Source organism: Hippoglossus stenolepis, chromosome 19 (assembly GCF_022539355.2).
Source record: "Hippoglossus stenolepis isolate QCI-W04-F060 chromosome 19, HSTE1.2, whole genome shotgun sequence".
NCBI lineage: Eukaryota > Metazoa > Chordata > Actinopteri > Pleuronectiformes > Pleuronectidae > Hippoglossus > Hippoglossus stenolepis.
Window position 1 is genome coordinate 5,930,721 of NC_061501.1, and position 18,994 is coordinate 5,949,714.

General features: G+C 43.7%; 1 protein-coding gene across 1 annotated transcript in view; it reads left to right on the forward strand.

The window, feature by feature from the left end:
- The window catches only part of adarb2 (adenosine deaminase RNA specific B2 (inactive)), a 70,393-nt gene that overhangs the window by 24,259 nt on the left and 27,140 nt on the right, over positions 1–18,994 (forward strand). The window contains exon 3 of the mRNA XM_035141895.2: positions 12,204–12,318. Within this exon, the coding sequence (XP_034997786.2) occupies positions 12,204–12,318 (115 nt within the window). The remainder of the gene's footprint in view (positions 1–12,203; positions 12,319–18,994) is intronic.

Here is an 18,994-nt window from a genome sequence, read left to right on the forward strand (position 1 = left end):
ACATCATTTGGTGGTGGAGGGAGTTTATGTTTTTTTTTTAATGATTTGTGTTCATGGAAATTGAATTGGAACATTACTTCGTCCAATCCTTCCAATACAATATCCATGTTCTAATGCTCTTTCATTAAGTCAGTCCCATCAGTTCATCGGACATAGGTTGGTTGACATTTAAATCAAATCTAATCATGAGAGCTGTTAACTATGAAAAACATCAACAGCTAATTAGAGGGAGCCGAGCTTTATCTTTAGTTATTTAGCATCTGAGGTAAACAAAGTTCCCAGTAAAAATGCCAATAGCAATGAAACTTCTATTAAACATTAAGCAGACACATAACAAATCAGTGTTTCTTTAATTTTCTATCCTTTAATTATTTTCTCATCCTGAATTTTTGCAGATTTCGTTTGTACATCATTGGTCGACTGTTCTTTACCTTTAACTAACACAAACAAACAGTTGAAGGACATGCAGCTGGAATCAAAATGCAGACTTTACTTTCTACATGCCGACGAGGACACTTTCATCCCTGATCTCACCTGTGAATGCGTCTCATATCTGACACTGCAGATTAACATTTGCCCCTGTGGCTAATGTCTGATTTTGAAAACCTCAATCAGTGGAATAAACATAACGTAACGATACCGTCGTCCTCTTGAGGCAGAGAGAAAGTCATTCAGAGGGGAACTGGCGAGGACGGTTTCCAGGTGACGGCAGCACCGGTCATGGCGCTACAGATGGGCCAGGCCCTGATAGCGTCGATGCTGTCGAAGCTGGCTGAGCTTGTTTGATCAGATGAAGAGAATTTAGACTGATAATGAGTTTTAGAGTCAGTCGCGCTTAACATCTGCGGTTGGTGGTTATGATTCAGTGGCTTCAGCTCGTTTTGGCTTGAATGTTGGGGTCTCATTTCCCAAATTAATGTTTGGATTTAGGCTTAAGAGCATTAGTGGCTTTGAGCAGATGTAACCAATCAGCAGGCATATGAAGTAAGCTGTGACCAAAGTTTGGGTCTTACTGATTCGTTTGAGTTTGATGTTTCCCGTGAATTACTGGGCGTGCGCTAAAACATATGTTCTCTGCACAGATAAAACATCTGTCTGTCACTCCACTTTTTTCTCGTGGCAGTGTTTTTTTTTTTTTTTGTTTGAAAAGTGTGACAGTGACAAGCTGACAACCGGCTGCAGTTATTTCTACAGGGTTGTTCTGATAGGAGTCTAACATGTGGGGAATTAAGGTGTTCACATGAGCCTGAAATCAGAATTGGCTTCTCTAACAAGACTCCAGCATCAGCAGGCCAACATGGGGATATGCACCCTGATGTTTACTATGTGCATCCTATATTCACTCTGGCATGTTAGCATGCTGACAATAGATAATTAGTGCTAACGCAGCTTACAGCCGAGGCGGATGAAGATGGACGATGCCTTTCCACATCCTAGAACTATCGAGAAGCCAATATAACTATAAGTCTGCACAGGGGGGTGTGAGTTTCCGTCAATGCACGTGCTCGACAAATTGTGATTCGGTATCACTTGTAAATCACGGCATTTCACCCTGAGTTTACTGTTTATCATCAAATAACTCATTTAAACCGAATTAACCAGAAAAAAATTAATGTCATACCTCCAGCAAGGCCCAACGTCCCCCATATTATACCACATTTCAATTCAGTAGATCTGGATATTTATTTGGATCTTGCACACATTCATAAATACCAGTCCCCTAAATATGCCTGACTTTTGATGACAAACAAACGCCCTATCTCACCATGTTAAAGCAAGTGAAAAACAGAATTCCTGGATTCACTTGACTTTTTTCCATGTCCCATACACTAACATGGAGAAGGCATGGTTTACGATCCTATACTGCAGCCAGCCACCAGGGGGTTATTGAGATGCTTTGGGGTCTCTTTTGTGGAGCCGTCATGTCGTCCATCTTTATACACAGTCTATGGACTGATGGGAAAGTTTTTTTAGGTATTTGTTTCGCACAGATTTTGACATGATGATGTCACATAAAGGAGAGTCAGCACACTTAACCACAGCAAAGATAAAAAATTGTAACTGACGGGGACATGAAGGTCTTAACCAAATTTCATAACATCATTTAGATTTTCATGTTTCTCTCTGAACTTCATAGTAGTGCACTACAGTCAAAGAATCATCACTGTCAGTATAATTCTTCCTCAGGGAACCATGGTGAATATAGATATATAAGTGTGAACCAGCCTCATGACGGACATGGCTACAAATCTAGTTGTTGTATATTCCAAGCTGGGTGGGGCTTATTTTGGGGAATATTGGGACTTTTTGATCGTGTATTTCTCTGCACAGATTGGATGTTTCCTTGCAGAAGAACTGGGCCACAGGGATTGATTGTGGCCCCAAGTGGAGAATGGGAAAGAAATAATGATCCGCTGCTATTTTTAGCATCATCACTAGGAAGTGGTGTCCTTGCTTTTTGGGTGAGCCTGTCATCCATTGTGGTGGCTCATCCTTGACTCTGATCCTCACCACGTGTACCGGGCTTATCATCTCGGTTCCCACCTTTTCAAGCCTAACGAGGAATCTCTGCTTGAGCTCTGCTTTGCTGTCGGAAACCTGTGGCGCGGCGTCCCGTCTCCTTCCACTCTCGCCCGCACCGGGGAGAGTTTGTGACGCGAGCTGTGGCGAAGACAGATCAATTGCACAATCTCTGCCACTCGCGCCCTCGCTGCCGCTCCTTCATGTGGCTTTGTTCTCGCTCGCCAACATCAAGCATGTGGTTTGAAAGGGAAAAAAGCCTCTTTCATCCTTCTCATGATGACGACGTCCGTATGGTGCAACCCGGCCACCTGATCTGACTGGTAAAGCCCCGCTGTTCAGGCAAAATAATTTGACACACAAACACACACACACACACACACACACACACACACACACACACACACACACACACACACACACATACACACTGAGAGGAATCTGCTCCACAGGCTGCAGGGCCATCTGGCCATCACACGAGCAAAGGTTGAATGTAGTTCGAGGCGAGGGGCTGGAGGGTTTCACAGCGCTCTCCAAATTTGTGCACAGTTCAACTTCTCTGGGTGACACTTTGTTGTGATCACTTGACACAACAGCATCTTGTACTGTCAATAAAAGGCGACACAACAGATCAAACGCTGAAAGGAGATCCCAACAGTAACAGCACTGACATATACAGTATATTTGTTTCTTTCTTATTTGTCCTCTTGTGGTAACAGATCTAGAGGACAGCAAGAGAAGGAGCAAAATGTTTGAGGAGTGAGTGAGATGCTACGTGTCATACGGGGAACAAACAAGAGCTAAGTCTGTCTCGCTGTGAGGTGTCGAGCATTTTTGAGAATCTAAAAAGCCCCCAGAGGCAACGCCTCCACCACATGAATAGATATCCATTTTCAAAAGCCTCATGCTTGGTGGCGGGCGAGGGCTGGAGAGAAGGATGGGTGGGCTCGTGATGGTGGCGGCGGTGGTGGAGGGGGAAAGATATCTAGGCAGAGGGCAGACACTATTAAAACTCGGGAGAATGAATTGTTAAATACCTCTATAAAGAAATATAAGACTTGGCCCCGTTTTTATGCTGCCTGGGCAGCTCTGCAGGCGGGTGATAAGGTGGTGAGGGTGGTGGGTCGAAGTGTGCGCGCGCGTGTGTGTGTTTTTTCCTGAGGGTGGGTTAAAATCCAGCTCTCATTCACCCCCAACACGAACAGTGATGTTCATCAAGGAGCGACACACGTGAACTCGCACAACGCAGCTGCCTCAGTTTAACTCTCCATGTTTCTCCAGGTTAACTGAGGTACGATGTGTGCATATGGATAATGTTATATAAAGCTTTAAAATACAACCAGTGATGAATCTGGAGTCATCGTCTCCCTTTGGGGCTTTGGCACCAAACCGATACATTATACAATTGAGCTTTTTTTTTCTTCTCTCACAACACACAGAACACACACACACACACACACACACACACACACACACACACACACACACACACACACACACACACACACACACACACACACACACACACACATTCACACTCATACCATCACCTCTGCCAGCATGCACAGACTTCTAGGTCAGGCAGCAGCGGAGAAAATTTCCCTGATGACATTTTGTGTTTCATGCTCAATATCGACGCAAGAGGAAAGGCAGCGGGAGGATTGTTGGTGACATTCTGCGTTACCTTGGAGGGAGATGCCAAACTGTACACGTGCACCAGCAGTTGGGAAAAGGCGGTGGGGGGAAGACGGGGTAGAGAGGGAGTGGTGCATGGATGGATGGACAGATAAAGAAAATAGGCCTGCAATGTATTGAAGATTCTTATCGTTGTTTTTCTGCACTCGCAGTTTCTCAAAAATATTTTTTTACAACCAGAACAGCGCACCTGAAGCTTTTTACTCCCATTTTTTTTTTACTTTTAACTGAAAGCAGCTAAAATCTGTGTTTTATATTCACAATGAATCTCAAGACTAGGTGGATACACAAGCTCCCCAAAGCTCTGCAGCAGGTCCTCTCAGCTCTGTGGAGCTTTATAGCTTCTTTCAGCTTCTTGTTTTGGTTTTCCCGCAGCCAGCCGATGTTGCCGGTTAGGGTGTGTCCCCCCTCCCCTGTTCTTTTATAGTGTATTGCACTGACCACAACAAGCATTGTTGTCATCAACTTGAGTTATTGTTTCCTCATCTGGCTCAGTGTGTGTGTGTGTGTGTGTCTTCCTTCTTCCTTCTTCAATTACAAGCCTTCCTTTTACCTTCTTCAGTTGAGCCAAATAAAGACCCCAGTCACGATCTGAGCCAGTGGTTATGGGAAGCTCTGCTAGCCCAGCATCTCCCACACTCAATGACATGATGACGAGGTGTGAATGTGTGTTGTGTGTGAGAAGTGTAAGAAGGAAACTGACCCTCTACTTTTGGGATTTATGAAGTTTGTTAAGCAGAATCCCAGGCACAAATGTTTGGCTGATGTTTCCTACCCTTAATCTACCTGGGTGTATGAAAGGTGCTTTATAAATAAAGCTGCCTTGTCTTGCCTCTTAACCCCAGTTTTTGTAGCTGGTAATGAATTTGCATTGGATTCAAATGTAGAAATGTCCCATTGACACATCCGTCCATTATCTTTACCGCTTATGCTTTAAGGATTGCAAAAGATGGGCTACACTCTGGATAGTTCCCCAGAGACAAACAGCTATTTAGAGTCTCTAATTAGCCTAAGCTGCATGTCTTTGGACTGCGGGAGGAAGCCGGAGCACCCGGACGTGGGGTAATCATGCAAACTTAAGGCCATGGCTGAACAGGGATTCAAGCAAAGAACCATCTTGCTGTGAGGTCCCATCCACAGCTACACACACATCCTTTTAAATGTTTCAAGATAAAAATCTAGATCAGGATTTTACTGCCAAAATGTTCAGAAAAGAAAAAAACGAAGTTCACTTACAACAGTTCATATTGAGTGATAAAAGATGAATCATTAATGGAACAGAAGCCAGACAAGTTTTCTGTCATCATTCTCACCTGTGTTTAAACTGATCAGATATCAGCCATTTATAAAATCAGATGTATTTAAATCTTTGGATCTGCTTTTCTCTGACAGTAGCTGATGTAAGTGCACCTGTCATTATCACTGACAGATGATGGACCCTGTTCATGGACATTAAGACATAAAGATTATGGATGCATATGTGTGAGCAATGCATTTACACCTTTTCAACATGTGGCACTTTCAGGTGTCTGTCTGTCTGTCTCGAAGGCTCCTGGTTGCATCCACACCTAATAGCTATCAGGTTTTAATGGGAGTCAAAGGCCAGTGGATCAGTTTTAGTGTGGCTCTCTGCTTTTACATCCAGGCTGATTGGGAAGTTGCTGCGATAAACGTCCCCTACTGCAGCTGCGGCATTTACAAAATAACTGCTGCTGCTTTCTCTGCCCTGAGGAGGCCCACGGGAATTGCTTAGTAAATTGGTCAGAACTAATGCAGGAACGACGCCAGGTGGGATGAGTAACACAAGCGCCACCGCAGCAGTTTTCACTGCGAGCACCTCCTACCTGAGACGTTTTCCAACTGCAGCTATACACCAGTTACCTGAAACCGGTTTATAAGGACCAAATTCTCAGATGCAGCTGCAGTGGAGTGGCGTTAACCTTGATGCTCATCCAGGAGGAAGCCGGCCAGCCTCACGCCGGCACCTCCCCTCGCTGTGCAGCGCGGATGTTCTGTCTGACGGAGGGAGCGTGATCCTTGGCCCCGTTTTTCTGCCACATTAGGCCCACACTGAAGGTGGCACTCGACTCCCCCACCGAGGAATGATGCTGCGCTGTATGTTGAGGAAAGATGATGAGGGAACAGTGAGAGTTGTGGATTGAAAATCACAGCCTAATTTGCCTTCATGTCATGTGATGTAGATTATGTTGTTTGCTCACTGCATCTGACAGGAGGATGAAATAACAGGCTCAGACTTGCTGTTCCTCCTGGCACATCACTGCCCTCTATCACAAACCAGCATGCGAGAGAAACGTGACAACAGAGGAGGAGGAGGAGGGGAAAGATGAAGAGGAGGCAGGATGGTTAAAGGGAAGGAGAAAGAATGAAAGGCAACAAGCGTGTGGGGAGTCGGACTTTAAAAGATGATAAGACAAAAGGAGCAAATACGAACGGACAGAGAGGTGAAGGAGGACAGGGAACAAAAGGAGAGGAGGAGGAGGCAGGATGGAGGAGGGAGGGACAAAGAGCTGGGCCGTTTGCCAGGGTCTATTCCACCTTTGCTCTCCAGGCCTTTCTGAGCTGGCCCCCTCTCTCACCTCGGTAATGTCATCAATGAAAAGGCCTTTAGGAGGGATGGAGGACTTGACTCCGGGTTGAGACTGTGACCGACACCAGCTGACGCTGCCAAGCCCAGCAGGATTCTGTTAGAATTAATTGGATGTCACTTTCAGGTACAAAGAACCAGGCTGTTTTTTTTTTTTCTTCCACATTTTTGTTCCTCATGCTCCAGTTGAGGGTAAGACTGAGTGATCTGAAAACAAGGCGGCTTATTTTTCTCCTTCCTCATCAAGAGGTTTACAGGATTTTACTTCTAAAGCACAAACCATGTATTAGTGATAGGGTTCTGTATTGTCGCAAATGAGTCTGTCGCTTACTGTTTGGATAAATCAATTAATAGTTCAGTCTCTTAGAATAAAAGTAAGAAGATAATATGGAGGTGCAAGCGTGAAATGGGCTGAAGAAAAAAAGAAAAGAAATACTTGGGAGTCCAAGGTGACTTCTTCAGAGGACAGAGTTATTAAATTTAAAATGATATAAATCAGATAAAAGCAACAAAAAAAAAGAAGCCGCACCGGTGTCAGCGGAGGCCAGAGGAGTTTTCAGGTTTTCCATCCACCATTCTCATCTTCCTAATATACGCTTTTAAGGAAATTTCTTCAGATATGGTTCAAACGTTCACCAGGACACAAGGGTAACTGATCAGAATTTTGTGATCAAAGGACAAAATGTATTTTGGACAACTGGCACAGCAATTATCATGAACATTTAATTATGATAAACTTTCAGACAAAAGTCTAATCGCATAAAATGGTGCTATTATGCATTATTGTGCAATCATCCTGTACCACTGCACTATACTTACTTTACTTTTTTCTTAACAAACAATATTTTTTCTGTGGTGAAGGGTGTATATTATGTACATATTTTGTATTATTACTCTGTTAACTTTATATATTTATTTTATATTTATATTCTCTAATCTACCTCATTCTGACCTGTCTCCTGTTGTAACAAGGGGATTTCCCAAGTGTGGGATCAATAAAATTTAATTTAATTTTATCTTATCTTGTCAGTTTATATTTAAGGTCAAAGGTCACCGTCATTGTTACAACATAATATTCTACTCAAGCTCTTCTTTTGACATTTTTCAACACCACCAGGATTTCCTTCAACTTGAAAGGTTGATGAGGTTGTAATTCTGGTAAAGTGACGGGTGACACACTCCACAGTTCTCCCTCTGTGCAAATGTGTCTTAAAAGTTGAAGTTAATAAAAACAGACAGCTGAACCACCATTTTAGCTTCAGATAAACGTTTTTGTCCCCCACCACTGAATGTGCATTTTGAATGAAAAGTATGAGCAGTAGGAATGATTACATCACTAAAATCAATCTAAATGTCCAGGTGGACACCTGACAGTTGTTTTAAAACTGACTTGAGAAGCTGGACATGTCCTTTAAGAATAGTACTTAATGATACATGCCCTGTATATTATGAGGTGATTTGTGAAAAATGGAATCAATTGATCAATGCTGATATCAGGGGATTTATTAAGGTTTATGTTAAACAGTTACAGCGTTGACCCCTGTGGGCTGAACATCCATAATTAAACAGTCCTGTAACTATGGCCCAAATTCAGAAACTTGACTGTGTGGTATCCTGGTGGAGTTGTACATCTTTGACAAAAGGTTTTATAGCATCTACAAATAGTGAAAGAGTTTTCCTTTTCGCTGATGCATGTTAGGAACTACTATTATGAATGCCACAAAGAATTCCATCGTATAGAGGGATGCTCGGAGAGGGCATCCCAAGGCTAACGCCCTAGTTCCCCGTGTTAAAGAAAGTGAGATAAAAATCCTGGATCTGCTCCAAGTTTTAATGGGTTCTTCCTTCGGTCACGGCCCACCCATTCACAAGATTTCACGGAAATCGGTTCAGGGAAGACAGACAGACAGAAACACAGAGACCGGCGGCAATGAAAGTATGACCTTGTGGCAAAGGTAACTGTTAGCATTGTTCAGACTTTGACAAAGCGTACAGTAAATGCATCTCATCGGGTTGTTTTAAACGTTTATTCAGCAAAATATCTTATGGTATCATTCACTTTTATTCTCATAATAATTTGTCAGTGTCTTTCTGACTTGAATTGACTCCTGAGTCTGGACACTGATGTGGAGAATCTACCCGACTGCTTTCTGTCTACTGCTTGACTTTTCACAACATTCTTTTCTGCTTCTCCAAAATAAAAAAAAACCTCCTGGCTGACACCAGTGTCTGAGCGACAACATGTGTGTGTGCATACATACACATGGGCAGACACCACCCATCGCACAAGCTGTGAGCACCTCCACCGCCAGCCCCAACTGTGAGAGCGCTCAACAGACTGACGAGGGCTCTAATGTGCAATATGCTCGCTAATTCAGCCGATCTCTCCTCCGTGTGTCTTTTTTTTTCACCCTTATCTCTCCCCCCTCTCTCTCTCTCTCTCTCTCTCTCTCTCTCTCCCTCCCTCTCTCTCTCTCTCTCTTTCCCTCCCTCTCTCTCTTTCCCTCCCTCTCTCTCACTCTCTCTCACTCTCTCTCTCTCTCTCTCTGTCTCTCCATTCGTCTGTCATGTGGCATCTGTGGATGTCCTCTTAGCTACCGGGGGCTCAATCTGTCCAAAAAGACCCACCCTGCTGCCACTCCGGTGCCATCTCCCAGTGATCCACTTATGTTCTACGGCTGGAGTGATGGCCGCTCTGAGACTAAGCCCTTAATTACCACTAGAGGAAAGAGCATTAAAGGTCGGGAGGGGTGCAGATGTGATCCATCAGCATCTGTTGAACAGTGTGAGGTACTGGATAACTGGGGAGACGTGTTGGCACAACTGAATAGATAAACGGCTAATAAACACAAATACTTACTACACTGCGTTTTATATTGTGAAAGAGCTGGCGGTAAATGGAACTTTGTGGCACTATGAAATAGCACAAGTATACGCTGTGTCTTCAAATGGCAAACTGAAGAAAAAATACATTTTCATTCACTTCGGGGAAACCGGAGAGAAAACATTTAGAGAAAGTGTTGACATAAAAGAACAGTGACAGTAGTTACATTACAGTTAAAGCCAAAAATGCTACAATGAAAAATCTTGGACACTTTTGTCATTCTTTACTTGAAGTGTTAATATCCATAAGAAGGTCTATGTGGTTTTGAAAAACCAAAAATCATCTGAGTGTAGTTTTACACTTCCTCTCTCACACTTCAGTCTGGAGCTGCAGCAAGAGATGGGAATTTTCAGTTGGTCTCTAAAGATGTTTTCAGATAAAGTCCGGAGAATTGGGTCCGGACTTTACCCGCAGTTTTCCTTTCACACATGCTCAACGCAGCTGAGGTTCTCTGCACAGACTCATTCATAACAGCAACAAATCCTCCGCATTATTCAGGCAGAGGCAGGAAGTGACGTATTCATTCCGCTGCAGAGATCACGTGATTTTGTTGACATCAACACAGACACCGGTTTCAGCTCTTATCGCCACAAACTCTCTAGACATTTTCGTTGGTGTCTTCTATTCGGGATATATTTGTTTTTTATTTGTGTTTTTTGGGGGGGTTTTGCATCATCAAACCCCCCACTCGCCGCGATGAAAACAGCGGGGGATCCCCTGCGTTCCCACATTGGATTCTCCTGACTTGCTGCTGACTTTATACTAGTGGGGGGCAGACAGAGAAAGTCTGCAGATAATCCGGAGGCTCTCACTCTGACACTGGAGTTCACACATTCACCTCCTCTCCAGAGTTCATTGCATGTCTGAAAGCAGCTCAAGTCTCTCTGCTGATTGGTTGTTTACTGAGTAACACACGCCAGGCCAATCACAGGTTAGGGTCTGTAGCCTGCTAATGTAGCTTTGTTAAAAATCACCCACAAATGTCAGTCAGTATTGAAATAAACCAAACACAGGGTCGGATTCAGACTAAAATGTCCTGGTGTATCAGAAAAAAAGTGACTTTAGTCGGTGTTGTCTACTATTTCTATCCCTATGAGGACTGTGTCGTGATATATGACCTGATATTCAATGATTGTGCAGTGTTTCCCCCACACTTTTCTTTCTTGTAGTTTGTTAAGTGACAGAATGACCACTTAGTTTTGTGTTTTTATTATTATTAATGCAATATTATGGGATTTTAATTTGTACTGTGGGTATCGGTGGGCTGTGCTAGGCGGCGTCCCTCAGGGTGGTTTCACAAAACTAAGGATGTTCTGATGGTTCGTCTTCAGGTACAGTTTCTGAATACAAGCTGTGTGCATTTCTCTGTGGATACAGTTTTTTGATACTTTCACTGTGTAAATATACTGGAGCACCCAGACATCTCTCTTGCAATATGAGATCTTTAAATTTACTCTGGAGGTTTGTTCATTTTTTACAGTAAGTTAAACCTCATAGTCAAATCATGTCAGTGGAAACTTTTCAGCAGTAGTTCATCAATAAATTCAGGGTTAAATAGGAAACTGTTTCTCCACAGTGTACAACAACATATTATGCATGTTTGTCCTTTTGGAGGTATCCTACCTCTTTGTACTTGCTTCCTGAGGTTTCCTCCTTTGTTGTGTCCATCTTTTCATAGTAAACAGGCTGCAAGTCAGTGCTTCACTGTGTTGGCAAATTGTTTCAACAATTCACTGTAAAGGGAAAAGATAAGGAGTAGATTAGTCAAATTAAGTCAGTTTCAACCCTTTGCCATTCATTACAGCATCATTTACCAATAGTTCTCTCTCATGCATTTATGAATGTTGTTAAACTTCAATGGTTTTATCACCCACACATTATCAAGATCAGATACCACCTGCCTCATTTCCTGTTTCTCGGTTCCCCTTTAAGTGATGAGACTGTTAACTCTGACTCCACTGTATGTGTCCTCTACAGATGCGTCAGCCTTCATTATGTTGAATGATCGTAGGACAGTGGGAGTTTTACACTGGGTGAAACAGAAGGGGTCTAATTTCCTTCTACACCATAACTATAAAGTGTTTCCCATAGGCAGCGAGTGCAGATTAAAAATCCTCCTCAATAGATGAATACTTTCTAAAAACAGTCATGGCTTTAAGCTATTTTGATTTAGTCATAACTCATTCAATATTTGATGATAGTACACGGCAGGTAATATTTCTGAGAGCATGTCATCACTAAACCTTATTTTTTGTTTTAGTCAAGCTAAAGTGTATGTACTCAACAAAATGAATTCTAATATTGAAAACCAAATAGAAATGATGTATAGGGAACATCCGAGTGATTTTTAAACAGGTAAGTTAACCTTCGGGTCAATCGCCCAAAAACCCTCTCATTGTAACCTGAGCAGATCAGACCAAACCGCAAAATACAAACTTGTGAAGTCAGCCTCCACAGATTGTGTCTCTAAAAAATTAAGGGCGCAATTGTGTTTTGCAGGACTTTGCCGATTCAATATTCCACTTGGTGAGGGAGAAGTACCGGTCGCTGGTGGGCGGCTGCAGTCCTGCGCACGCACGACACAAATCCCTGGCAGGCATCGTAATGACCCAAGGTATGGCAAATTTCATTGACTTTTATATATGACTTTGAATTATTGAAGTGGTGCAATATAGAGAGAGGGAGGGAGGGAGGGAGGTAAAAAAAAAATACAGAGACAGAGGGGGGGACGAGAAATGGGTAGGAATCCTAGATTGAGAGAGAAACGATAAACTGAGGGTGGGAAGAGAAAGCGAGTTTCCTCTCCATGCTGTAGCTCATGCAGGGGAGTATATCTTCCTGATGAATTATTGACTATTCAGAGTCTCTGAGGAGAATGAGACATGGTTGTGAGTGTCACTCATCCCCACTGCATGCTGGACTCGCTGTGCTCAGGCTGCTTTGACAGGAGTTCCAGATGCCACAGAGGGAATCTTAACTAGATCAGCTTAAAACTTAATCTGAAACCCGACTGAGTGACACGCTGGAGGAACGACGATGAGGAGGAGGAGGAGGAGGAGGAGGAAGAAGCTTTTCTCCGGTGCTCTCCTGCCGCATGAAACAATGAGTTATTACCAAACATTCATCTTTCATGCTTTCATTTATCTTTCATGTGTGGTGTTTGTTGCACATTACGTCAGGGCCTCCCACACATACACAAGTCCACACTCAAAGCACACAATGCGGCCCGTGTAGAATGTGCAAACCCCAACACACACACTCCCCTTCTCTCTTACCACAATATACTGATACGGTGCAGGAGTGCAGCTTGTCTCTATGTCTTCAATGTGCCGCAAATATAAAAGTCAAAATAAAAGTATTTAAATCAAAATGTAAAACTTGCCAACTTAACTGAGCTGCAACAGTGAGTCCCTGCAAAGTTGGCAGGCATCAGGAATCATGGGATAATATCCAAAGTGTAACAAGCACTGAGTCACCTGTCTGAACCAATCTGTAGAGCTCCAAGTTGGTCTCTTCGGCATACACAGCAGAAGTTCGGTGAGTACAGAAAGTTTCCATGGCAGTGTACAGGAGCTCTGCTAAGTCAAATATACAGGTTTGTACAAGTTTGTAGTACTAAGCAGACTCAGCAGCGAGCACACAAACAGAAGGGTTAACATGCATCAGTCAGTTCCCAGTGAGTTTGTGACACTATTGAAGGTCCTAATGCCTTCACATGTATGTTTGGTGTCATGGTAAAGCCGAACAGGTTGGAGAAGGCGAGAGCTTAGGTCATGTGGGACTTAAATGTAACACGTGGCTATTTCCTGGACGAAAACTGATATTTGACCTTTCAAGGGTCAGGTAGTGTTCCTGTCCATTGTCAGCTGGCATTAGCGCCAGCCGCCACGTGACCAAAGGATAAAGAAATAGAGCTAACTTGAATAAACTCAGAAATACTAATACAAATTATTTGGAAGTTCATTTTTGGCAAGTACTAGTTAGCTATTAGTTGTCGTTAGCCAGTGATGTTTTAGACTGAAGTGTGTGTTGTGTTGCTTCCTAAGTTGAAGTAACTGAAGCAGACAAGTTGGTTTGCTTTGTGGGCACCATGCCAGTGATGCCACATGCTGTTAAGCTTAACTTATTGTTAGCTGGCTGATGTTTGTTGATGGTGATAGCTGTAGATGGCTGGTTGGTTGCTTGGTTGGTTGGTTGGTTGGTTGGTTGGCTGGTTGGCTGGTTGGTTGGTTGGCTGGTTGGTTGGCTGGCTGGTTGGCTGGTTGGTTGGTTGGTTGGTTGGTTGGTTGGTTGGTTGGTTGGTTGGCTGGTTGGTTGTTGGGTTGTTGGCTGGCTGGTTGGTTGGTTGGTTGGTTGGTTGGTTGGTTGGTTGGTTGGTTGGTTGGTTGGTTGGTTGGTTGGTTGGTTGGTTGGTTGGTTGGTTGGTTGGTTGCTTGGTTGCTTGCTTGGTTGCTTGGTTGGTTGGCTGGTTGGTTGGTTGGTTGGTTGGTTGGTTGGTTGGTTGGTTGGTTGGTTGGTTGCTTGGTTGGTTGGTTGGCTGGCTGGCTGGGTTGGTTGGTTGGTTGGTTGGTTGGTTGGTTGGTTGGTTGGTTGGTTGGTTGGTTGGTTGGTTGGTTGGTTGGTTGGCTGGTTGGCTGGCTGGTTGGTTGGTTGGTTGGTTGGTTGGCTGGTTGGCTGGTTGGTTGGTTGGTTGGTTGGTTGGTTGGTTGGCTGGCTGGTTGGTTGGTTGGTTGGTTGGTTGGCTGGTTGGTTGGTTGGTTGGTTGGTTGGTTGGTTGGTTGGTTGGTTGGTTGGTTGGTTGGTTGGTTGGCTGACACGAAAGCTGACAGTGATGCAACATGCTGGTAGATGGTTGTTCATGTTAGCAGCTTGTTTTTGATGGCTGTGTTGATGGTGCCATGCACCCAATATTGCAAAGCTACTCCTGCCCCCTCAGACTGACACACAGCATTTTGTTGAAACCATTATCTTTTCTCTTAGATTAAACAGATCAAAGACGTAATTCATGCATGTGAAAGGTTGCCAACACCAGACTGGCTGCTAATTTAGTGGTTGTTTGTAAGATTAGTAGAGATGATGGACTGAGTGGACCATGACAAGGCTTATCAAGCCATTTGTCTGTGTGAAGCATAACGTAATCATCAAAATCCCATGAAATGGAACCATATTGTAAGTGAAAAGCTTCAGCAGCAATATAGAATAGAAACACATACATGATAATGAGGCCTGCACTTTGTGGGAAAGACATAACATAAAACTGACCATATAAGACAAGTGTAGTGTTGAGACACACACACACACGCACACACACATGGAGGAGTCTTATCTGCCTGTGTGGCTGCAGGCTGTGGGGCTGCAGGGGTCAGTGAGGAGGGATTGGTATCTCGGCAGTCTTTGGAGTGCTGCAGCTCATCAGTTTAGACTTCAGTGAGACCAGCGCTCATCCTGACCTAATCCAATCCCTCTCCTCTCCCCTGCCTCCCAGTAATTGCTTCTGTTTGTTTATTAATAGCACGCGTTATCTTCAAAGATCCAGATGTGGGGCTGCCAAGTGTTCGCAGTGAGGCGGCGGGGGTGTGGTGGCCAGCGTCGGTGCAGTCAGACAACGGAACTTGACAGGGACACTGGGGAGTCCTGTTCTCTCCCCCCCCCACCACACCCACCCACCAACTCTGTCCCTTTCCTTCTGTCTTTCTCTGTGTGTCTCATGCCTCAGCTCTTGCCTCACGAATATTAATCAGGGTCCGTCTTTGAACCGTAGGCAGACAGCAGAAAAACCCCAATCCGCCCAAACCCCTCCACCCACCGAGACAGTTGTGCCCCATCCTGAGGGGGATTAGCCTCGCCACCAGCACTGAGAGTTTTGCGAGGCGCACGGCAAAGTAAACCACCAGCACACATCGTCAAATATTGTGAAAACTCTCATTTGAATTGATCTGAGATAGCACTGGGTGTCTGGAGATGGTAAACAATGTTCAGATGTGCTCAGAGACATGAAAAATCAGGAACAGCCACATGAAACATCGGCCCACCCCTCCTTTATTCCTTCCTTTTTTTTTGACTTGTTTGTCAGATGGGACCAGAGAACCTCCTTCTGAGGCGTTTTATTGGGACTCTGAGTGGGAGGAAATACCACAGGGACTCAAAGAAAGAGACGAGAGCAAAGGGTTTCAAACAAGTTGATTACAAATGGCGGTTAAGCTATGGTTCTTAGTCTGCATATCCATTTTTCAAATAGGGATTCTTCTCTTCTCTTTATCTGTTCTTCCGGCTGCTGCGAATTTTAACGTTCAGTAATCACATCCGGCAACAAAACAGCTTGCTGAGAGGCGCAAAAAAGAAAAAAAATTTTTGCAGAGATGTGCCCAGAGTGTGTTGCAGCGGAGAGAGATTTGAGAGCTTCAGCAGCGTTTCACAAAGAAACCCTTATATGTCAGAGCAGTTGCCTGTTAAAGCTAATAAAGATTCAACAGGGTGAATTCTCTATTCTTGCCAAGATGTGTTTTCTCTCTCCGTCTCCCTCTCTCTCTCTCTCGCGCTCTGGCTCTCTGTGAGTGCTGAGCATTTTCAGAGATCTTCTGTGATTCAAACGACACACGCTGGCTGACATTCAGCGTAATCGTCCAACATCTTGTGATGAAAACCCCACATGAAAGATAGGATTTGTGCAGCTCAACCTAAATGGCATATAAATGAGTTTACTAAAAGTTGACCTTCAGAGCACATTCTGCTTTGGAAGAAAACGTTTGAATGTCTGCTTTATGGCGCTCGGAGATAATGGGAGGCTTATTAGGAAACATTTCCCCCCCCTGTTGTATAACCAATGAGAATAAAGGGATTGTGATAATAGCTCTGTAGCGTCTCTTCATTGCAGTGTGTGATAATGGATCAGGGTAAAGTTCATGGTCATGTCATTTATATGGGTCTTTTTTTTTGTTCGACACTCCCTGTGGTTCCTCACGATTATTTCAAATTAGTCTCAGCAACTATTGTTCTCACTTTTACCTTGTAGATATCTGCATTATACCAGATACTGGTTGTGGATTTATTCACTGGTAATTGGCACTGACCGACTCTACCAGGACTGGCTGGAGCCTGTTTATGTCTCCACGTCAGCAACAGGTTGTCCATCCGTCCCATTTGTGATCTCACAAAACATGTATTTTTTTTGCCATAAAGAAATAATGCGCTCAACGTGATGCATTTTTTAACAAATGTCTAATGGATGAAATAGGATCAAATGAAAATAAAGTAGTGGCATTTCATATACAAAATGTCAAAGGTCAACTTCATTTAACATCATAAACACTTTTCTGGAAATTATTCACTCTATATTATTATTATTAGTATGGATGCAATCATTGCTGCTGTTATTGTGAATAACATAAAGTATCACTACTATTTTCATTATAACAGCCAGTCTGGCAGAACTTAAATATAACAGTTACACAGCTGTTCTCACACTGTCTCCCCCTCTCCTCGCGCCTCTCGTTGACATCATCACTTATTCCACCATATTTTAGTTTTCCCAGGAGGAGACCATCTGAAGTCAAAACATGGATGTAGGTTTGCTCTCTTAAGTTAACATCCTCAACGACTGTCTCCCAGTCGGCTGCAGCGCTGTGTAACATAGTGTGACGCAGCCTCAATGGTGAGGCCATTTTCCTCAACATTCAGGCAGAGAACCAGCAAGTGCAGGACACGTGTTGTGTGGTAGGGGCCGTGCACCGTTACGCAGAAACGCAGTGGTGGCACAGACTGTTTATTGAAGCTGTTTTTGATAAACATGCTGACTTGCTTTATGACGTAAAAAAAAAAAAAAACTGATGCAACCGTTTCAGAAAAAGTATTTCCCTCAGGTTTTACTTGACACATGAGGTCGTAATGTCCTTCTTGGCTCTATTTTCATGACTAAGTGCCACAGGAAACACTCCATGGTGCACAGTGCTGGTGTGCAGGGCATAGTGTTGTGGCACAGTAGGAAGCAGGGGGACATTAGAAGGAACCAAATTGAGTCATAAGTGCTGATATAATAAAATGACCTTACTTCGTTTGTTTAAAAAAAAACAATATGACTGAAGCAGTTTGGACTGGATCTGCTACGAAACCTTCTTCCCCAGAGGAAACCAGAATCCTCATGGCTGAATATAATGTAGCGTTAAATAAATTAAACTGGCCAATTTAGCCTTGAAAAGCCTGATAATGTTAAATTATAGGGTTTTTAAAGATGAGTGCAATTTTGTCACGCGTTTGACCTCTTGGGGGGGGGGGGCGATGCCGCCTGCGCTAATTCCAGTTAATTCTTGACGGGAAAATTGCACCCCCGTGCTCGATTGTTACCACACCCCCTACTTCACTTTTCACTCCAACCAGGCTCAGGAAAAAGTCGTCCATGTAGTGTCAAGAGTGTTACGTGAATAAAATACCTGTGTGCATCGGGTGGAACAAGTTACATGTGCAGTCACAGAGTGTCTTTACCTCCTGAGTCGCCATAGAGAACGGTAAATACATGCCTAGTCCCTTTAGTCTTAACACGCCCCACACCCACACATTCCTTGGACACTTCCACACAGGGATGGACTGGGAGCCACCTCCCGATTCCTCCCAGTGGCCAGTCCGACTATGCTTCCATATGCGGACAGGACGAACCCACAAAGGGATTTGAACCACCAACCTCCTGAGCCACAGCTAGGGTTTGGTATCATTTGGGTTTTTGCTGATACTGGTGCTAAATCAATACTTTGAAAATGGTACAGGTGCCTAGATGGTGCCACAGCCGATATAGTATTTGTTTTTAAAGGGATAAAACAGTTTTTTTGAATGCTAAGGTAAATTTGAACTCAACTGTTAACAGGTGTACATAATTTAAATATACACGTGTGCAAAACAACATAACAAAATAAATAAAACCTAACCTACTTTGATAAATAAACACCAAATCAAACAGTTTCAGTGCTTAATACAGCAAAATAGTCCAAACTCATCAATAGGCCGGAGACGCCCTCGCTGCCGGTGGGTGTGCTCAACATGTCGTCACACAAGAATCAAACATGGAGCATCCATCCCTCTGCTTTAAGGTGTATCCCATCATCGTCACGTGCTTCTTTAGGTTTTTCGTATTCTTCCTGTACACGGTGTTGGAATCCATTCACATACAGCCAAACCTCGACCATTTAGCTTTCGGCTTCCTGTTGTCGTGTCGACCCGAGTTTGAGGTAGAGTTAAGTGTAATGTTAACTATCGGCACATGAGCTGATGTTTATGTTGCCTGTAAGCAGGGCAACTATTTC